Source organism: Bombina bombina, chromosome 3 (assembly GCF_027579735.1).
Source record: "Bombina bombina isolate aBomBom1 chromosome 3, aBomBom1.pri, whole genome shotgun sequence".
NCBI lineage: Eukaryota > Metazoa > Chordata > Amphibia > Anura > Bombinatoridae > Bombina > Bombina bombina.
Window position 1 is genome coordinate 512,168,056 of NC_069501.1, and position 21,243 is coordinate 512,189,298.

The 21,243-nt window shown below is 39.3% G+C and overlaps 1 protein-coding gene across 2 annotated transcripts in view; it reads right to left on the minus strand.

Moving 5' to 3' along the window:
• Positions 1–748: 748 nt before the first annotated feature.
• Positions 749–21,243, minus strand: part of KIF21B (kinesin family member 21B) — a 513,509-nt gene continuing 493,014 nt past the window's right edge. Inside the window, exons 34-35 of one of the 2 annotated variants that reach the window (XM_053706916.1) lie at positions 2,154–2,353; positions 749–1,599 (exon numbers count right to left, since the gene is read on the minus strand). In XM_053706916.1, coding sequence (XP_053562891.1) covers positions 1,545–1,599; positions 2,154–2,353 — 255 coding nt within the window. In that variant the 3' untranslated portion in view covers positions 749–1,544. Of the gene's footprint in view, positions 1,878–2,153; positions 2,354–21,243 lie in introns of both variants that reach the window. The other variant, XM_053706915.1, reaches the window with a different exon arrangement.

Consider the following 21,243-nt stretch of genomic DNA (forward strand, 5'->3'; position numbering starts at 1 on the left):
TTATAGGTAGGTATTTAGTTTTAAATAGGAATTATTTAGGTATTAATTGTAATTTTTATTTAGATTTATTTTAATTATGTTAAAGATAGTGGGTGTTAGGGTTAGACTTAGGGTTAGGTTTAGGGGTTTATAACTTTAGTATAGTGGCGGCGATGTTGGGGGCGGCAGATTAGGGGTGAATAAGTGTAGGTAGGTGGCGGCAACATTGGGGGCGGCAGATTAGGGGTTAATAAGTGTAGGTAGGTGGCGGCGATGTCAGGGGTGGCAGATTAGGGGTTAATAAGCGTAATGTAGGTGTCGGCGATGTCGGGGGCGGCAGATTAGGGGTGTTTAGACTCTGGGTTTATGTTAGGGTGTTAGGTGTAAACATAACTTTTGTTTCCCCATAGGAATCAATGAGGCTGCGTTACGGAGCTTTACGTTCCTTTATTGCAGGTGTTAGGCTTTTTTTTAGCCGTCTCTCCCCATTGATGTCTATGAGGAAATTGTGCACAAGCACGTAAATCCAGCTCAAAGCAACGCTGGTATTTGTGTGCGGTATGGAGCTCAATTTTGCTCAACGCTCACATATCGCCTGCTAACGCCAGGTTTTTGCAAACCTGTAATAGCGGCGCTATAGGGAGGTGAGCAATAACTTGCAAGTTAGTACCGAGCCACTCTTACCACAAAACTCGTAATCTAGCCGAAAGTTTGCAACCTCCTTATGCATCAAACTCTTCACTTACAGAGCCCACCCCCCAAACTGCAGTTGTTAATCTTTTGAATTTCAACTTTATTGACACAAATAACAGTTTTCATTTGCAACACAAATGTATAAATTGTGCTTTAAATAAAGTTATTTAACACTTTTTACAGAAAAAGAACCCCCATCATATTTCATGTCTGAATGACAAAACCCCTTTCTCCCCATTAATTCCTCCAAAGACCTGAAGTGTGAGCAACATATGGTTTTTCTGTTTTTGTTTTTTTATTTTTTGCCAAGTCTTAGAGGTAGCTTTATCAGGGGTATAAATTTGAGGTCTGTATGCTAACTTCCTCTCTGAACATAAAACAATTTGTGTAGTCTGTAGCTGTCAGTTTGTATGGAGAAGTTTAGTCATACTTGATGCATCAACGCTTTTATAAGGTGCTTGGCGTTAGGAAGGGGGCACACTTGAAGCAGCTTAAAAAAGAATGTGATGCAAGTAAAATTACAGTAGTCTATGGCAGTGCATGACAACTTCATGGAGGAAAAGTCTAATACTGGGAGGTATTAGAAAGGTGATATTAAAAAATGAAGAGGAAAAGAGGTTATTTAAATTCTGCTCCCTCTTCATCCATCATTTTTCTTTGTGCCTGTTTCCACTTTCCTTGTGACCTTTCTGTTGCAGAAATAAGCCTGTCAATTCCTCCATCCTTACATTTGAGACCAGTGCTAAGATTCCTGGAGACAGAATAAGAGATGAGAAATGACACTTAAAAAGGAACAGACGTTTTATCTGAGTGAAATGTCTTTGAACTAGTGTCCCCAAGGTTTGAGCACTGGTTAGGTAAGAAGTCCTGTATTATGTGATCTGGATGAGGCGTCTTTTTCCACTCCACATCTTCACTGTATGGTCACTACATGCATAAAAAACAAGGAAAATGTTTTAGTTTTGATTTTCTGCAACTGTGAAAGATAACATCATAACATGATAGCATCTCTATATACCTTCATACCTTCAATGGAGGGGGGAGGGCGTTGATTTTAAAGGGGATAATTGGTGAAAGAAAGGGGTAGTGAGAGATGGAGGGCCATTTACGGAAGACTAGTGGCACGGCCTTTGATCGCCAGAACCCGTCGTGGAAGACACGGAGTGAGACCAGGAACATATAGCCACAGCTTGACCCGGCAGTCACTGAGAGAAGAGTGGAAGGAAGGGATAGAAAATATAGACACAGGAAAGAGGAATTTAGGAGGAAAAAGGGCAAATAAATTGGGTATAGTTTGGGGACAATCAAAAGGTGAAAAATACACAGAGAAAAGGAGGATTGTAGTAAAGATTTAGATGTTATACAGAAGAAGAGAAGGCAAATAAGAGGAAAAAAATACACACAAAAAATAAGACTAAGATCTACATACCAAGATGCTTTGACAGGCCATCTCTCTTTGTGCCTAATACATGTATACTCACCTGGATGCTGTGAAAATATGGCGACTGTTAGAACACATGGCATTGATAGGACTCTCATGACCTCTGACTTCCCCAATGGGAGTAAAGTTTTCCATATTCCAGACTTTAAGGGCACCTCCTCTGCAACCACTGAGCATTAGAGGACGGCCTGGCACAAAGCCCAGCGCACATACCCAGTCCCGGTGTGCATTGGGAACTTGCTGTATATGGGTCAAACAAAATGACAGGTTTTAAATGGATCAAAAAGCTCACTGCATTCTACCAACTAATGTAACATTAAAGCAACTACAAAAAATGCTCAAGATCATACACCAATTTTGTTAATAAAACTTTGGGTAAGTGATTCTAAAAAATATTTTATCAGACTTTACCAATACAGAAGCAATATTACGAAAGAGTAAAAATGGTTTAGATTGATGACATAAACCGTAAGACATTATGAACCAAAGTAACAATTGACTTGGCAGCATTACATTTCTGACCAGTCTAAAAAGAATACATATTAATAAATCAAATTATTCACACTGATAAATCAATGTCTTCATCCTCAAAGTGGTATCTTTGTGCGACTTAGAGTAAGTAGAAAGTTCACACATATGTTCTGGACTCCATTTTATCAGTAATCTTTCTGTCATGTTACTGGTTGGTTTGTCCAAAGCAATCAATATGAAAGCATGGGTAAAGAGAAAAGCTGCCTGTATAACCTTTCTATTAATTAATATTTGTCCAGCACTATCAATAGCGCTTCACTAGTAATCTGAACCTGAATAGTATTTGTGTTTTTAAATTTGTGTGTTTCCATTTTTAATCCTCATTTTCTCATATTCTACTTAGTAATGCACTAGGGCAGCACACTCTCTCTTATGTGTATATTAGAGATACTTGAAAAATGGTTTACATAAATGTTTGTAATTGTATAATATTTGCATGTTTGTTTTGAAAGTAGTCTCTGGATGTAACATAAGATACCCCCAGAGGATGGGTATTTAGAGACCTGCTCCTCGGCTCTGTAATGTATTTTATAAAACAAACAATATACTGAGGGGATATCCAGAATAGTTTTCTTCTGGTATAAGAAATATCCCAATTCCTTCTTTTAAACCAGTCCAATATATTTAAGAAAAAAACAAGAAAAACAAGAAAACATAGCATAATACTGAGAGTAACTGTACTATTCTTTTTTTTTATATATTTATTTTGGCATCGGCAGTGTATCCACAATACAAATAATTGCCTTAGAAAGGCTAAACAATGCTGATATTTCAATAGTTATACAAAGAAAACAATAAAAATATTTACATTATAACAATGAAAAACAAAAAGGCGAGTATATGTAATTTTATAACACACTACTGAGATTTTATCTTTTTACAAAATACATACAGAAACCACATTATAGCTCGTAGAAACATAAAATTACTATAACCTCATCTAGCAAGGAAAATCAATCTTCTTGACAGAATCAACCCTGGACTAAACATTCATACATTTAAATTACAATATATTTACTGCCTAACTTAGACGGCTTGTACTTAAATTTCTCTATGTTGAGAAAGAAAAACAAAAAATAATTCTGAGTGAATAGACATATTAAAGAGGTTTGCAAAAGCCTACGATAGTTCACCATTCAGAGCATAATTATCCAAAAAGGTAAACTTATATCCATACTCTGAGTTAAGAAAGTAAAAAACAACAACAACAAAAAAAAACCACTCTCTCTCTCCTCCAACATACTATATTGTTCCCTTAATATTCTTTGAAATTTGGATACTCCCCTCTCTCAATTGCTCCATATAGATACTCAGAGCCTCGAAAAGGGTAGATTAATTGTTTTGGGCTTCTCAAGGATAGTCCTATTCTATTGGAAAATGACTTAATCTCTTCTGAGCTCAGTCTCTAGATAAAACCAGTTAAGTGAGTTAAAGGGCACCTAGTGCAGTACATGAGCCATGGTACATACAGAGAGTATATTTTCATAACTTATAGCAAAAACACAAGTGGACTTCTGTGCGGCTCTCAGAGCAGCAAGGAACCATGGCACATGATGGTGTATATAGAGTAAAGGTTGAAGAACAGCACAAGTAGGCAGGATGGCCATACACCCAGGGCAGCAAAGGAGCAATGGTACATGGTAGCATGTGTTTACTTACAGCAGAAGTAAAAATATTCAGAAGACAAGTGGGCAGTTGGGTCACCTAGGAACCATGAGATTTACATTTGCAAAAGATTGAGCTGCAGCAGAAGTGGGCAGTAGTCCATGCACCCAGGGCAGCATAGGAATGGCAGAAATGGTTGTAAAGAATACACAAACATGTTTAGGCCTCACATAGTGTACTGAGCATCTTTAGCAGTTACCCACTTGCCAGTTCCTAATCTATCCACCTCCAAAGTTTGGAAAGCCTAGTTTTGGAAGATTACATTTTAAAAAGGATCTTATTAGTAGTTATTAGAATATCTCAGCTGTGCATTTCAATAATTATTAGGGATAATATCTGAATAATATATATAATTATCTGAAAATTTGTTTAGTTTTGTTTCATTTTCATTAGTTAAATAAATAATTTTGTTTTTGCAAATTAGTTTAGTTTAAAAAATAAATAAATAAATAAATTTATGCTTACCTGATAAATTTCTTTCTCTTGCGATGTACCGAGTCCACGGTTTCATCCATTACTTGTGGGATATTCTCCTTCCCAACAGGAAGTGGCAAAGAGAGCACTCACAGCAGAGCTGTCTATATAGCTCCTCTCTTAACTCCACCCCCCAGTCATTCAACCGAAGGCCAGGAAGAAAAAGGAGAAACCATAGGGTGCAGAGTAGACTGAAGTTTTAATAAAATATACTACCTGTCTTGAATAGACAGGGCGGCCATGGACTCGGTACATCGCAATAGAAAGAAATTTATCAGGTAAGCATAAATTTTGTTTTCTCTTGCAAGATGTACCGAGTCCACGGTTTCATCCATTACTTGTGGGATACCAATACCAAAGCTTTAGGACATGGATGAAGGGTGGGACAAGACAGGTACCTAAATGGAAGGCACCACTGCTTGTAGAACCTTTCTCCCAAAAATAGCCTCTGAAGAAGCAAGAGTATCAAATTTGTAAAATTTGGAAAAAGTATGAAGCGAAGACCAAGTCGCCGCCTTACAAATCTGTTCAACAGAAGCCTCATTTTTAAAAGCCCATGTGGAAGCTACAGCTCTAGTAGAGTGAGCTGTAATTCTTTCAGGAAGCTGCTGGCCAGCAGTCTCTTAAGCCAAGCGGATGATGCTTTTCAGCCAAAAGGAAAGAGAGGTTGCCGTAGCTTTTTGACCTCTCCACCTTCCAGAATAGACAACAAACAATGAAGATGTTTGACGGAAATCTTTAGTTGCTTGCAAATAAAACTTCAAAGCACGAACCACGTCTAGGTTGTGCAACAGACGTTCCTTCTTAGAAGAGGACACAGAGAAGGAACAACAATTTCCTGATTGATATTCCTATTAGAAACAACCATAGGAAGGAATCCAGGTTTGGTACGCAAAACCACCTTATCAGCATGAAAAACAAGATAAGGTGAGTCGCACTGTAAAGCAGATAATTCAGAAACTCTTTGAGCTGAAGAGATAGCTACTAAAAACAGAACTTTCCAAGATATAAGCTTAATTTCTATGGAATGCATGGGTTCAAACGGAACCCCTTGAAGAACCTTAAGAACTAAATTTAAACTCCATGGCGGAGCAACAGGTTTAAACACAGGCTTGATTCTAACTAAAGCCTGACAGAACGCCTGAACGTCTGGGACATCTGCCAGACGCTTGTACATTAGAATGGACAAAGCAGAAATATGTCCCTTTAAGGAACTAGCTCATAATCCCTTCTCCAATCCTTCTTGGAGAAAGGATAATATCCTAGGAATCCTGATCTTACTCCATGAGTAACCCTTGGATTCGCACCAATAAAGATATTTACGCCATATCTTATGATAGATTTTCCTGGTGACAGGCTTTCGAGCCTGAATCAAGGTATCTATGACCGACTCAGAGAAACCTCGCTTTGATAAAATCAAGCGTTCAATCTCCAAGCAGTCAGTCGCAGAGAAACTAGATTTGGATGCTTGAATGGACCCTGAATCAGAAGGTCCTGTCTTAGCGGCAGAGTCCATGGTGGAAAGGATGACATGTCCACCAGATCTGCATACCAAGTCCTGCGTGGCCACGCAGGTGCTATCAAAACCACCGAAGCTCTCTCCTGTTTGATTCTGGCAATCAGACGAGGAAGGAGAGGGAATGGTGGAAACACATAAGCCAGGTTGAACGACCAGGGTACTGCTAGAGCATCTATCAGTACTGCCTGGGGATCCCTTGAGCTGGACCCGTAACAAGGAAGCTTGGCGTTCTGATGAGATGCCATCAGATCCATTTCTGGTGTGCCCCATAGCCGAATCAGTTGGGCAAACACCTCCGGGTGGAGTTCCCACTCCCCCGGATGAAAGGTCTGACAACTTAGAAAATCCACCTCCCAGTTCTTTACCCCTGGGATATGGATTGCTGATAGATGGAAATCCATATCCCATCTATATTCCATCGGATTATTTTGGAAACTTCTATCATCGCTAGGGAACTCCTTGTTCCCCCCTGATGATTGATATAAGCTACAGTCGTTATGTTTTCAGACTGAAATCTGATGAATTTGGTCAGTTGAGGCCACGCCTGAAGAGCATTGAATATCGCTCTCAGTTCTAGAATGTTTATCGGGAGGAGGGCCTCCTCCTGAGTCCACAAACCCTGTGCTTTCAGGGAATTCCAGACTACACCCCAGCCCAGTAGGCTGGCATCTGTCGTTACTATGACCCACTCCGGCCTGCGGAAACACATTCCCCGGGACAGGTGAACTTGAGACAACCACCAGAAAAGAGAATCTCTGGTCTCCTGATCCAGATCTATCTGAGGAGATAAATCTGCATAATCCCCATTCCACTGATTGAGCATGCATAGTTGCAGTGGTCTGAGGTGTAAGCGAGCAAACAGAACTATATCCATTGCCGCTACCATTAGTCCGATTACCTCTATACACTGAGCCACTGACGGCCGAGGAATGGAATGAAGAGCTCGGCAGGTGGTTACAATTTTTGATTTCCTGACCTCCGTCAGAAATATTTTCATTTCTACAGAGTCTATCAGAGTCCCTAGGAAGGAAACTCTTGTGAGGGGGAGAGAGAACTCCTTTTTATGTTCACCTTCCACCCATGAGATCTCAGAAAAGCCAACACTATGTCCGTGTGAGACTTGGCTAGTTGGAAAGTCGACGCTTGAATTAAGATGTCGTCTAGATAAGGCGCCACTGCTATGCCCCTTAGAACCACCAGAAGGGACCCTAGCACCTTTGTGAAAATTCTGGGAGTCGTGGCCAAACCGAAAGGAAGGGCCACGATCTGGTAATGCCTGTCCAAAAAGGCAAACCTGAGAAATTGGTGATGATCTCTGTGGAGAGGAATGTGCAGATACGCATCCTTTAATTCCACGGTGGTCATATATTGACCCTCCTGGATCAGTGGCAAAATAGTCCGAATGGTCTCCATCTTGAAGGATGGAACTCTGAGGAATTTGTTTAGGATCTTGAGATCCAAGATTGGTCTGAAAGTTCCCTCTTTTTTGGGAACCACAAATAGGCTGGAGTAAAACCCTTGCCCTTGCTTTTGGAACTGGGAAAATCACTCCCATGGTATGTAGGTCTTCTACACAGCATAAGAACGCCTCTCTTTTTGTCTGGTTTGCAGACAATTGAGAAAGGTGAAATCTCTCCCTTGGGGGGGGGAATCTTTGAAGTCTAGAAGGTATCCCTGGGAAACAATTTCTAAAACCCAGGAATCCTGAACATCTCTTGCCCAAGCCTAAGCAAAGAGAGAGAGAGTCTGCCCCCTACTAGATCTGGTCCCGGATCGGGGGCTACCCCTTCATACTGTCTTGGTGGCAGCAGCAGGCTTCTTAGCCTGTTTACCCTTGTTCCAAGCCTGGTTAGGTCTCCAGACTGACTTGGATTGAGCAAAGTTCCCCTCTTGCTTTGCAGCAGGGGAAGAGGAAGCAGGACCACCCTTGAAGTTTCAAAAAGAACGAAAATTATTTTGTTTGGTCCTCATTTTATTTGTTTTATCCTGAGGGAGGGTATGGCCTTTCCCATCAATGATGTCTGAAATAATCTCCTTCAGTTCAGGCCCAAATAGGGTCTTTCCTTTGAAAGGGATGTTCAAAAGCTTAGATTTTGATGACACATCAGCTGACCAGGACTTAAGCCATAAAGCTTGACGAGCTAAAATGGCAAAACCTGAATTATTTGCCGCTAATTTAGCCAGTTGAAAAGCGGCATCTGTAATTAAAGAATTAGCTAGCTTAAGCGCCTTAATTCTATCCAGAATATCATCTAATGGGGTCTCCACCTTAAGGTTGGAGAAGAAAACCTTGATGAAGAAAAATTTTCTTTAGGAGACCTTCTAATTTTTTATCCATAGGATCTTTGAAAGCACAACTGTCTTCAATAGGTATAGCTGTATGCTTAGCCAGAGTAGAAATAGCTCCCTCCACCTTAGGGACCGTCTGCCACGAGTCCCGCATGGTGTCAGAGATGGGAAACATTTTCTTAAAGGTAGGAGGGGGAGCGAACGGAATTCCTGGTCTATCCCACTCCTTGGTAACAATGCCCGCAATCCTCTAAGGGACCGGAAAAACATCAGTGTAAACAGGAACCTCTAGGTATTTGTCAATTTTACACAATTTCTCTGGAACAACAATAGGGTCACAATCATCCAGAGTCGCTAACACCTCCCTGAGCAACAAGCGGAGGTTTTCTAGCTTAAATTTAAAGGCCGTCATGTCAGAGTCTATCTGAGGGAACGACTTTCCTGAGTCAGAAATCTCTCCCTCAGACAGCAAATCCCTCACCCCTACTTCAGTACATTGTGAGGGTACATCGGATACGGCTACTAAAGCATCAGAAGGCTCAGCATTTGTTCTTAACCCAGAGCTACTGCGCTTCCCTTGTAAACTAGGCAGTTTAGATAAAACCTTTGTGAGGGTAGAATTCATAACTGCGGCCATGTCTTGCAAGGTAAATGAAGTAGACACACTAGAGGTACTTGGCGTCACTTGTGCGGGCGTTACTGGTTTTGACAATTGGGGAGAACTAAATGGCATAACCTCATTTCTTTCTGTTTGGGAATCACCTAGAGCCTCACTTTTATAAGTCAAAATATGCTTTTTGCAATTTATAGACATATCAGTACATGTGGGACACATTCTAAGAGGGGGTTCAACCATGGCTTCTAAACATATTGAACAAGGAGTTTCCTCAATTTCAGACATGTTGAACAGGCTAGTAATGAGACAAGCAAGCTTGGAAAACACTTTATTCAAAGAAAAAACAAAAAATTTTTTAAAAAAGGTTACTGCGCCTTTAAGAGAAAAAAAGCATACACGATCTGCAAAACTGCTTAAAAATGCACCAAACTTTCCAAATGTTTACAGCAGATTCAACAAGCTTTAGTAAGTTTGCCCCACAAGCAAATGAAACATTTAACCCCTTAACAGAGAAATCGGATGGCAAAGTGCCAAAAACTGGAACAAACACTGTCAGCACCCTGCCACAGCTCTGCTGTTGCACCTACCTGCCCTTAGGGACTGGATTTGTGGGATAAAAGCTTCGTTTTGGCCCAAAAGTTGTACCAGGACCCTCCGGTGTTGCAGCTTGCTACTTTGCAATGTAAAACAACTGAGAATCTGAGGCATGAAATTAGGCCCCTCCCACCTCACTTGATGTTTCTGGGGCCTTAAAGAAACACACTAAAGTGTTTCAACTAGCCATGTGGGTTCTAAAACCCTAATATAAGCCAAGTGAACCCTCAAAACAAAGTCCCTCAAAAACGTTTTCCATAGTACTCTCAGAATAATAAAAATGTTTGCCCTTTTTATAAAAAATAAGTGTAAACCAGAAATTTACTTAGCCCTTATGCAAGCTAGTAATGCCACTATAAGTCTATGATTACAGCTTACCCTTCCCCTCATGGGGATACTGTCAGCCCTTTCTGAAATATCACAGTTTTTCCAGAAAAAAAAATGACTGAACATACCTCATTGCTGCATAGCATGCAAACCGTTCCTCAAACTGAAGTTTTCCTGTACTCCTCAGCCTCTGTGGGAACAGCAGTGGATCTTAGTTACAAATGCTAAGATCATCATTCTCCAGGCAGAAATCTTCATCCATTTTCTGCTTGAGAGTAAATAGTACACACCGGTACCATTTAAAAATAATAAACTCTAGCTTGAAGAAAATAAAACTAACTTTTTATCACCTCAATCACTTTACCCTTCCTCTTGCTTAGAGCCGGCAAAGAGAATGACTGGGGGGTGGAGTTAAAGGAGGAGCTATATAGACAGCTCTGCTGTGGGTGCTCTCTTTGCCATTTCCTGTTGGGAAGGAGAATATCCCACAAGTAATGGATGAAACCGTGGACTCGGTACATCTTGCAAGAGAAATTGTATCGGCAAATTAGTTATGTTAAGTTAAATCGTTTTTTTTGGGATCCTTTCGTTTTTTGGGATCCATTTTTTATTCATATGCATTATTCTATTCTGAAGTTTAGAATAGATAATGCATATGAATAAAGAATGGATCTGAAAAAACGAAAGGATCCAAAAAAATGATTTAACTAAACATAACTAAAACAAAGTTATCTAAAACCGCTGCGGCCACCCACATTGCCGGCACTTAATAAAACTATTAACTCCTAAACCACTGTCCCCCCACATAGTTGACACTAACTAAACCTATTAACCCCTAAATCGCCGCCCCCACATCGCCAACACTACCTAAACCGAATAACCCCTAAACTCCAGTTCCCTGACATTGCTGACACTAACTAAATCACTAAATAAACCTATTAAACCCTAAACCGCAGTTCCCCGACATCGCCGACACTAACTAAACCTATTAGGGGTTTAGTTAGTGTCAGCGATGTCAGGGAACTGCAGTTTAAGGGTTAATAGGTTTAGTTAGTGTCGGTGATATTGGGGGAACTGCGGTTTAGGGGTTAATATGTTTAGTTAGTGTTGGCGATGTTTGAAAACGGCAGTTCCCAAACATTGCCGGCACTAACTAATCCAAACTAAAGGACGACACTAATGAAACCTTTAGTTAGTGTCGGCGATGTGTGGGAACTGCCGTTCCCAAACATCGCTGACACTAACTAAACATATTAACCACTAAACTGCAGTTCCCCTGACATCGCCGACACTAACTAAAACTATTAACCCTTAAACCGCAGTTTCCCGACATCACCGACACAAACTAAACCTATTAACGCCATAACCGCCGTTTCACAAACGTCGCCAACACTAACTAAAACACTAACTAAACCTATTAACCGTTTAACTGCTGTACACCCACAAGGCCAACACTAACTAAACCTATTAACCCCTAAACCACCAGTCCCCACATCGCAACAACCTAAATTAAACTATATTAACCCCTAAACCTAACACCCCCTAACTTTAACATAATTAAAATAGACTTAAATTAAAGTTACAATTATTAACTAACTACCTATTTAAAAATAAATACAAACTTACCTGTAAATAAAAATAAAACCCAAGCTAGCTGATTTAAATCAGCCAATAGGATTTAAGCAGTTTTCATTCCTATTGGCTGATTTAAAATTTTCATTCAATAGGAATGCAATGGTACCCCAATATAAAAGGGGTACCTTGCATTGAATCCTCAGTGTACGGCAGACGATCGCATTAAGAGGACCTCCAGGTCAGATTTCCGCCTGGACCTCCACGCATCCACCGACTACTCCGCCTCCGCTGGGATGAAGATAGAAGATGCTGGTCCCACGATGGATACAGATGGAGCCACCTGGATGAAGATGATTTGCCGCCGGACTTCAGCAACTGTGAGTACTGATTTTGGGGTTAGTGTTAGGTATTTGTTTTGTGTTTTTTGGGTGTTTTTTTTTTTTTTAGATTAGGGCTTTTTTTTATTTTAATGGCCGAAAAAGAGCTGAATGCCCTTTTAAGGGCAGTAAAAGAGCTGAATGCCCTTTTAAGGGCAGTAAAGGAGCTGAATGCCCTTTTAAGGATAATGCCCATACAAATGCCCTTTTCAGGGCAATGGGTAATGTTTTTTTAGTTAGGGTTTTTTTTGTTTTGTGGGTTGGTGTTAACTTTAGGGCAATGCCCTACAAAAGGCCCTTGGCAGTTTATTATAGATTAGGTTGTTTTTTTTGGGGTGTTTTTTTTTTTTTAACAGGGTATTAGAATAGGAATTATTTTTATTATTTTGGATAATTTCGTTTGTTAATTTTTTGTAATTGTAGTTTTTCTAGTGTTTATTATTTTTTGTAATTGTAGTTTGAATTTTTTAGTGATGTTACTAGATTTTTTATTTTTAGTAATGTTAGGTTTTATTAGTGTAAGCTTAGCTTTTATTTTTATTTCACAGGTAAGTTTCTATTTATTTTAACTAGGTAGTTAGTTAATAATTGTAACATTAAATTAGGTCTATTTTAATTATGTTAAAGTTATGGGGTGTTAGGTTTAGGGGTTAATAGTTTAATTTAGGTTGTTGCGATGTGGGGGCCGGCGGTTTAGGGGTTAATAGGTTTAGTTAGTGTTGGCAATGTTTGGTAACAGCGGTTTCAGGGTTAATTGGTTTAGTTAGTGTTGCCGATGTTTGGGAATGGTGGTTTAGGGGTTAATAGGTTTAGTTAGTGTTGGCAATGTCAGGAAACTGTGGTTTAGGGGTTAATAGGTTTAGTTAGTGTTGGCGATGTTTGGTAACGGCGTTCTTTTATTTTGGGGTGTTTTTTTTTTTTTTTTTTTAACGGGGTATTAGAATAGGAATCATTTTTATTATTTTGGATAATTTCATTTATTTTTTTGTAATGGTAGTGTTTTTTATTTTTTTCTAATTTTAGGCCTAGATTTGGAGTTCGGCGGTAAAAGGGCTGTTAACGCTCCGCGGGTTTTTTTCTGGCCGCACCATAAATTTAACTCTGGTATCGAGAGTTCAAACAAATGCTGCGTTAGGCTCCAAAAAAGGAGCGTAGAGCATATTTACCGCAAATGCAACTCTCGATACCAGAGTTGCTTACGGACGCGGCCGGCATCAAAAACGTGCTCGTGCACGATTCTCCCATAGGAAACAATGGGGCTGTTTGAGCTGAAAAAAAACCTAACACCTGCAAAAAAGCAGCGTTCAGCTCTTAACGCAGCCCCATTGTTTCCTATGGGGAAACACTTCCTACGTCTGCACCTAACACTCTAACATGTACCCCGAGTCTAAACACCCCTAACCTTACACTTATTAACCCCTAATCTGCCGCCCCCGCTATCGCTGACCCCTGCATTACACTTTTAACCCCTAATCTGCCGCTCCGTAAACCGCCGCCACCTACGTTATCCCTATGTACCCCTAATCTGCTGCCCTAACATCGCCGACCCCTATATTATATTTATTAACCCCTAATCTGCCCCCCACAACGTCGCCGACACCTGCCTACACTTATTAACCCCTAATCTGCCGAGCGGACCTGAGCGCTACTATAATAAAGTTAACCCCTAATCCGCCTCACTAACCCTATCATAAATAGTATTAACCCCTAATCTGCCCTCCCTAACATCGCCGACACCTACCTTCAATTATTAACCCCTAATCTGCCGACCGGAGCTCACCGCTATTCTAATAAATGTATTAACCCCTAAAGCTAAGTCTAACCCTAACACTAACACCCCCCTAAGTTAAATATAATTTTTATCTAACGAAATAAATTAACTCTTATTAAATAAATGATTCCTATTTAAAGCTAAATACTTACCTGTAAAATAAATCCTAATATAGCTACAATATAAATTATAATTATATTATAGCTATTTTAGGATTAATATTTATTTTACAGGCAACTTTGTAATTATTTTAACCAGGTACAATAGCTATTAAATAGTTAAGAACTATTTAATAGTTACCTAGTTAAAATAATAACAAATTTACCTGTAAAATAAATCCTAACCTAAGATATAATTAAACCTAACACTACCCTATCAATAAATAAATTAAATAAACTACCTACAATTACCTACAATTAACCTAACACTACACTATCAATAAATTAATTAAACACAATTGCTACAAATAAATAAAATTAAATAAACTATCTAAAGTACAAAAAATAAAAAAGAACTAAGTTACAGAAAATAATAAAATATTTACAAACATAAGAAAAATATTACAACAATTTTAAACTAATTACACCTACTCTAAGCCCCCTAATAAAATAACAAAGCCCCCCAAAATAAAAAATTCCCTACCCTATTCTAAAATACAAATATTACAAGCTCTTTTACCTTACCAGCCCTGAACAGGGCCCTTTGCGGGGCATGCCCCAAGAATTTCAGCTCTTTTGCCTGTAAAAAAAAACATACAATACCCCCCCCCCAACATTACAACCCACCACCCACATACCCCTAATCTAACCCAAACCCCCCTTAAATAAACCTAACACTACCCCCCTGATGATCTTCCTACCTTGTCTTCACCATGCCAGGTTCACCGATCCGTCCTGGCTCCAAGATCTTCATCCAACCCAAGCGGGGGCTAGACATCCACTGAAGAAGTCCAGAAGAGGGTCCAAAGTCTTCCTCCTATCCGGCAAGAAGAGGACATCCGGACCGGCAAACATCTTCTCCAAGCGGCATCTTCTATCTTCTTCCATCCGATGACGACCGGCTCCATCTTGAAGACCTCCAGCGCGGATCCATCCTCTTCTTCCGACGACTAGACGACGAATGACGGTTCCTTTAAGGGACGTCATCCAAGATGGCGTCCCTCGAATTCCGATTGGCTGATAGGATTCTATCAGCCAATCGGAATTAAGGTAGGAATTTTCTGATTGGCTGATGGAATCAGCCAATCAGAATATAGTTCAATCCGATTGGCTGATCCAATCAGCCAATCAGATTGAGCTCGCATTCTATTGGCTGTTCCGATCAGCCAATAGAATGCGAGCTCAATCTGATTGGCTGATTGGATCAGCCAATCGGATTGAACTATATTCTGATTGGCTGATTCCATCAGCCAATCAGAAAATTCCTACCTTAATTCCGATTGGCTGATAGAATCCTATCAGCCAATCGGAATTCGAGGGACGCCATCTTGGATGACGTCCCTTAAAGGAACCGTCATTCGTCGTCTAGTCGTCGGAAGAAGAGGATGGATCCGCGCTGGAGGTCTTCAAGATGGAGCCGGTCGTCATCGGATGGAAGAAGATAGAAGATGCCGCTTGGAGAAGATGTTTGCCGGTCCGGATGTCCTCTTCTTGCCGGATAGGAGGAAGACTTTGGACCCTCTTCTGGACTTCTTCAGTGGATGTCTAGCCCCCGCTTGGGTTGGATGAAGATCTTGGAGCCAGGACGGATCGGTGAACCTGGCATGGTGAAGACAAGGTAGGAAGATCATCAGGGGGGTAGTGTTAGGTTTATTTAAGGGGGGTTTGGGTTAGATTAGGGGTATGTGGGTGGTGGGTTGTAATGTTGGGGGGGGGGGGTATTGTATGTTTTTTTTTACAGGCAAAAGAGCTGAAATTCTTGGGGCATGCCCCGCAAAGGGCCCTGTTCAGGGCTGGTAAGGTAAAAGAGCTTGTAATATTTGTATTTTAGAATAGGGTAGGGAATTTTTTATTTTGGGGGGCTTTGTTATTTTATTAGGGGGCTTAGAGTAGGTGTAATTAGTTTAAAATTGTTGTAATATTTTTCTTATGTTTGTAAATATTTTATTATTTTCTGTAACTTAGTTCTTTTTTATTTTTTGTACTTTAGATAGTTTATTTAATTGTATTTATTTGTAGCAATTGTGTTTAATTAATTTATTGATAGTGTAGTGTTAGGTTAATTGTAGGTAGTTTATTTAATTATTTTATTGATAGGGTAGTGTTAGGTTTAATTATATCTTAGGTTAGGATTTATTTTACAGGTAAATTTGTTATTATTTTAACTAGGTAACTATTAAATAGTTCTTAACTATTTAATAGCTATTGTACCTGGTTAAAATAATTACAAAGTTGCCTGTAAAATAAATATTAATCCTAAAATAGCTATAATATAATTATAATTTATATTGTAGCTATATTAGGATGTATTTTACAGGTAAGTATTTAGCTTTAAATAGGAATTATTTATTTAATAAGAGTTAATTTATTTCGTTAGATAAAAATTATATTTAACTTAGGGGGGTGTTAGTGTTAGGGTTAGACTTATCTTTAGGGGTTAATACATTTATTAGAATAGCGGTGAGCTCCGGTCGGCAGATTAGGGGTTAATAATTGAAGGTAGGTGTCGGCGATGTTAGGGAGGGCAGATTAGGGGTTAATACTATTTATGATAGGGTTAGTGAGGCGGATTAGGGGTTAATAACTTTATTATAGTAGCGCTCAGGTCCGCTCGGCAGATTAGGGGTTAATAAGTGTAGGTAGGTGTCGGCGACGTTGAGGGGGGCAGATTAGGGGTTAATAAATATAACATAGGGGTCGGCGATGTTAGGGGTAGCAGATTAGGGGTACATAGGGATAACGTAGGTGGCGGCGATTTGCGGTCGGAAGATTAGGGGTTAATTATTTTAAGTAGCTTGCGGCGACGTTGTGGGGGGCAAGTTAGGGGTTAATAGATATAATACAGGGGTCGGCGGTGTTAGGGGCAGCAGATTAGGGGTACATAAGTATAACGTAGGTGGCGGTCGGCAGATTAGGGGTTAAAAATTTTAATCGAGTGGCGGCGATGTGGGGGGACCTCGGTTTAGGGGTACATAGGTAGTTTATGGGTGTTAGTGTACTTTAGGGTACAGTAGTTAAGAGCTTTATAAACCGGCGTTAGCCAGAAAGCTCTTAACTCCTGCTATTTTCAGGCGGCTGGAATCTTGTCGTTAGAGCTCTAACGCTCACTGCAGAAACGACTCTAAATACCAGCGTTAGGAAGATCCCATTGAAAAGATAGGCTACGCAAATGGCGTAGGGGGATCTGCGGTATGGAAAAGTCGCGGCTGTAAAGTGAGCGTTAGACCCTTTAATCACTGACTCCAAATACCAGCGGGCGGCCAAAACCAGCGTTAGGAGCCTCTAACGCTGGTTTTGACGGCTACCGCCGAACTCTAAATCTAGGCCTTAGTGTTTATTATTTTTTTGTAATTGTAATTTGAATTTTTTAGTAATGTTAGGTTTTTTATTTTTAGTAATGTTAGGTTTTATTAGTGTAAGCTTAGCTTTTATTTTTATTTCACAGGTAAGTTAGTATTTATTAAAATAAATACTAACTTACTTGTGAAATAAAAATGAAACACTTAGTTAAAGGGACATTAAACCCAATTTTTTTCTTTCATGATTCAGATAGAGAATACCATTTTAAACAACTTTCTAATTTACTTATATTATCTAATTTGCTTCATTCTCTTGATATTCTTTCCTGAAAAGCATATCTAGATATGCTCAGTAGCTTCTGCTTGGTGGCTGCACATAGATGCCTCATGTGATTTGCTCACCAATGTGCATTGCTATTTCTTTAACAATGGATATCTAAAGATTGCAGCAAATTAGATAATAGAAGTAAATTGGAATGTTGTTTAAAATGGTATTCTCTATCTGAATCATGAAAGAAACATTTAGGTTTTAGTGGCCCTTTAAATTTAGGTAGTTAGTAAATAGTTCAATATGAAAAAAGGACGATGGGACCAAAAGTATCCATAAAAAGTTATATCTTTATTAATCCATCAGAGGCTGTAAAAACAATAACAGCAAACCACCCCGTAGTAAAAAGATGGGCTCAGAAAGCGATCTTACGCGTTTCGGCGTGAGCCTTATTCATAGATCTTAAAGCACCTGTGTACAACACACCTATTTAAAAAAGAATCTGTGCTTGCTTGTTATTGGTTAAAATTTAAACACACCCATTATTACATTGTTTACACCCCTAACCTTACACTTATTAACCCCTAATCTGCCACCCCCGCTATCGCTGACCCCTGCATATTATTATTAACCCCTAATCTGCCGCTCCGTACACCGCCGCATCCTACATTATCACTATGTACCCCTAATCTGCTGCCCATAACACCGCCGACCCCTATATTATATTTATTAACCCCTAATCTGCCCCCCACAACGTCGCCTCCACCTACCTAAACCCCTAAAGCTAAGTCTAACTCTAAAACCTAACACCCCCCTAAGTTAAATATAATTTAAATCTAATGAAATAAATGAACTCTTATTAAATAAATTATTCCTATTTAAAGCTAAATACTTACCTGTAAAATAAACTCTAATGTAGCTACAATATAAATAATAATTATATTGTAGCTATTTTAGGATTTATATTTATTTTACAGGCAACTTTGTATTTATTTTAACCAGGTACAATAGCTATTAAATAGTTAAGAACTATTTAATAGCTACCTAGTTAAAATAATTACAAAATTACCTGTAAAATAAATCCTAACCTAAGTTACAATTAAACCTAACACTACACTATCAATAAATTAATTAAATAAAATACCTACAAGTATCTACAATTAAACCTAACACTACACTATCAATAAATAAATTAAATAAAATACCTACAAATAAATACAATTAAATAAACTAACTAAAGTACAAAAAATTAAAAAGCTGTTACAAAAAAAAAAAAAAAAAAATTACAAACATAATAAAAATATTACAACAATTTTAAGCTAATTACACCTACTCTAAGCCCCCTAATAAAATAACAAAGCCCCCCAAAATAAAAAAATGCCCTACCCTATTCTAAAATTAAAATAGAAAAGCTCTTTTACCTTACCAGCCCTTTAAAGGGCCTTTTGCGGGGCATACCCCAAAGAATTCAGCTCTTTTGCCTTAAAAAAAAAAAACATACAATACCCCCCCAACATTACAACCCACCACCCACAAACCCCTAATCTAACCCAAACCCCCCTTAAATAAACCTAACACTAAGCCCCTGAAGATCTTCCTACCTTGTCTTCACCATGCCAGGTATCACCGATCGCTCCAGGCTCCGAAATCTTCATCCAAGCCCAAGCAGGGGCTGGAGATCCATCATCCGGCTGAAGTCTTCTATCAAGCGACGGCTGAAGAGGTCCAGAAGAGGCTCCAAAGTCTTCATGCTATCCGGGCAGAAGAGTAGATCCGGACCGGCAACCATCTTCTTCCAAGCGGCTCCATGTTGAAGACCTCCGGCGCGGATCCATCCTCTTCTTGCGATGTCCTAAGTCCGAATGAAGGTTCCTTTAAATGACGTCATCCAAGATGGCGTCCCTCGAATTCCGATTGGCTGATAGGATTCTATCAGCCAATCGGAATTAAGGTAGGAAAAATCTGATTGGCTGATGGAATCAGCCAATCAGATTCATGTTCAATCCGATTGGCTGATCCAATCAGCCAATCAGATTGAGCTTGCATTCTATTGGCTGATCGGAACAGCCAATAGGATGCGAGCTCAATCTGATTGGCTGATTCAATCATCCAATCAGATTTTCCCTACCTTAATTCCGATTGGCTGATAGAATCCTATCAGCCAATTGGAATTCGAGGGACGCCATCTTGGATGACGTCATTTAAAGGAACCTTCATTTGGACTTAGGACATTGCAAGAAGAGGATGGATCCGCGCCGGAGGTCTTCAACATGGAGCCGCTTGTCACCGCTTGGAAGAAGATCGTTGCCGGTCCGGATCTACTCTTCTGCCCGGATAGCATGAAGACTTTGGAGCCTCTTCTGGACCTCTTCAGCGTCGCTTAATAGAAGACTTCAGCTGGATGATGGATCTCCAGCCCCCGCTTGGGCTTGGATGAAGATTTCGGAGCCTGGAGCGATCGGTGATACCTGGAATGGTGAAGACAAGGTAGGAAGATCTTCAGGGGCTTAGTGTTAGGTTTATTTAAGGGGGGTTTGGGTTAGATTAGGGGTATGTGGGTGGTGGGTTGTAATGTTGGGGGGGGTATTGTATGTTTTTTTTACAGGCAAAAGAGCTGAATTATTTGGGGTATGCCCCGCAAAAGGCCCTTTTAAGGGCTGGTAAGGTAAAAGAGCTATTCTATTTTAATTTTAGAATAGGGTAGGGCTTTTTTTTATTTTGAGGGGCTTTGTTATTTTATTAGGGGGCTTAGAGTAGGTGTAATTAGCTTAAAATTGTTGTAATATTTTTATTATGTTTGTAAATAATTTTTTTATTTTTTGTAACAGCTTTTTTTATTTTTTGTACTTTAGTTAGTTTATTTAATTGTATTTATTTGTAGGTATTTTATTTAATTTATTTATTGATAGTGTAGTGTTAGGTTTAATTGTAGATAATTGTAGGTATTTTATTTAATTAATTTATTGATAGTGTAGAGTTAGGTTTAATTGTAACTTAGGTTAGGATTTATTTTACAGGTAATTTTGTAATTATTTTAACTAGGTAGCTATTAAATAGTTATTAACTATTTAATAGCTATTGTACCTGGTTAAAATAAATACAAAGTTACCTGTAAAATAAATATAAACCCTAAAATAGCTACAATATAATTATAATTTATATTGTAGCTATATTAGGGTTTATTTTACAGGTAAGTATTTAGCTTTAAATAGGAATAATTTATTTAATAAGAGTTAATTTATTTTGTTAGATTTAAATTATATTTAACTTAGGGGGGTGTTAGGGTTAGGGTTAGACTTAGCTTTAGGGGTTAATAAATTTATTAGAGTAGCGGTGAGGTCCGGTCGGCAGATTAGGGGTTAAAAATTGAAGTTAGGTGTCGGCGATGTTAGGGAGGGCAGATTAGGGGTTAATACTATTTATTATAGGGTTATTGAGGCGGGAGTGAGGCGGATTAGGGGTTAATACATTTATTATAGTAGCGGTGAGGTCCGGTCGGCAGATTAGGGGTTAATAAGTGTAGGTAGGTGGAGGCGACGTTGGGGGTGGCAGATTAGGGGTTAATAAATATTATGTAGGTGTCGGCGGTATTAGGGGCAGCAGATTAGGGGTACATAGGGATAACGTAGGTGGCGGCGTTGTGCGGTCGGCAGATTAGGGGTTAAAA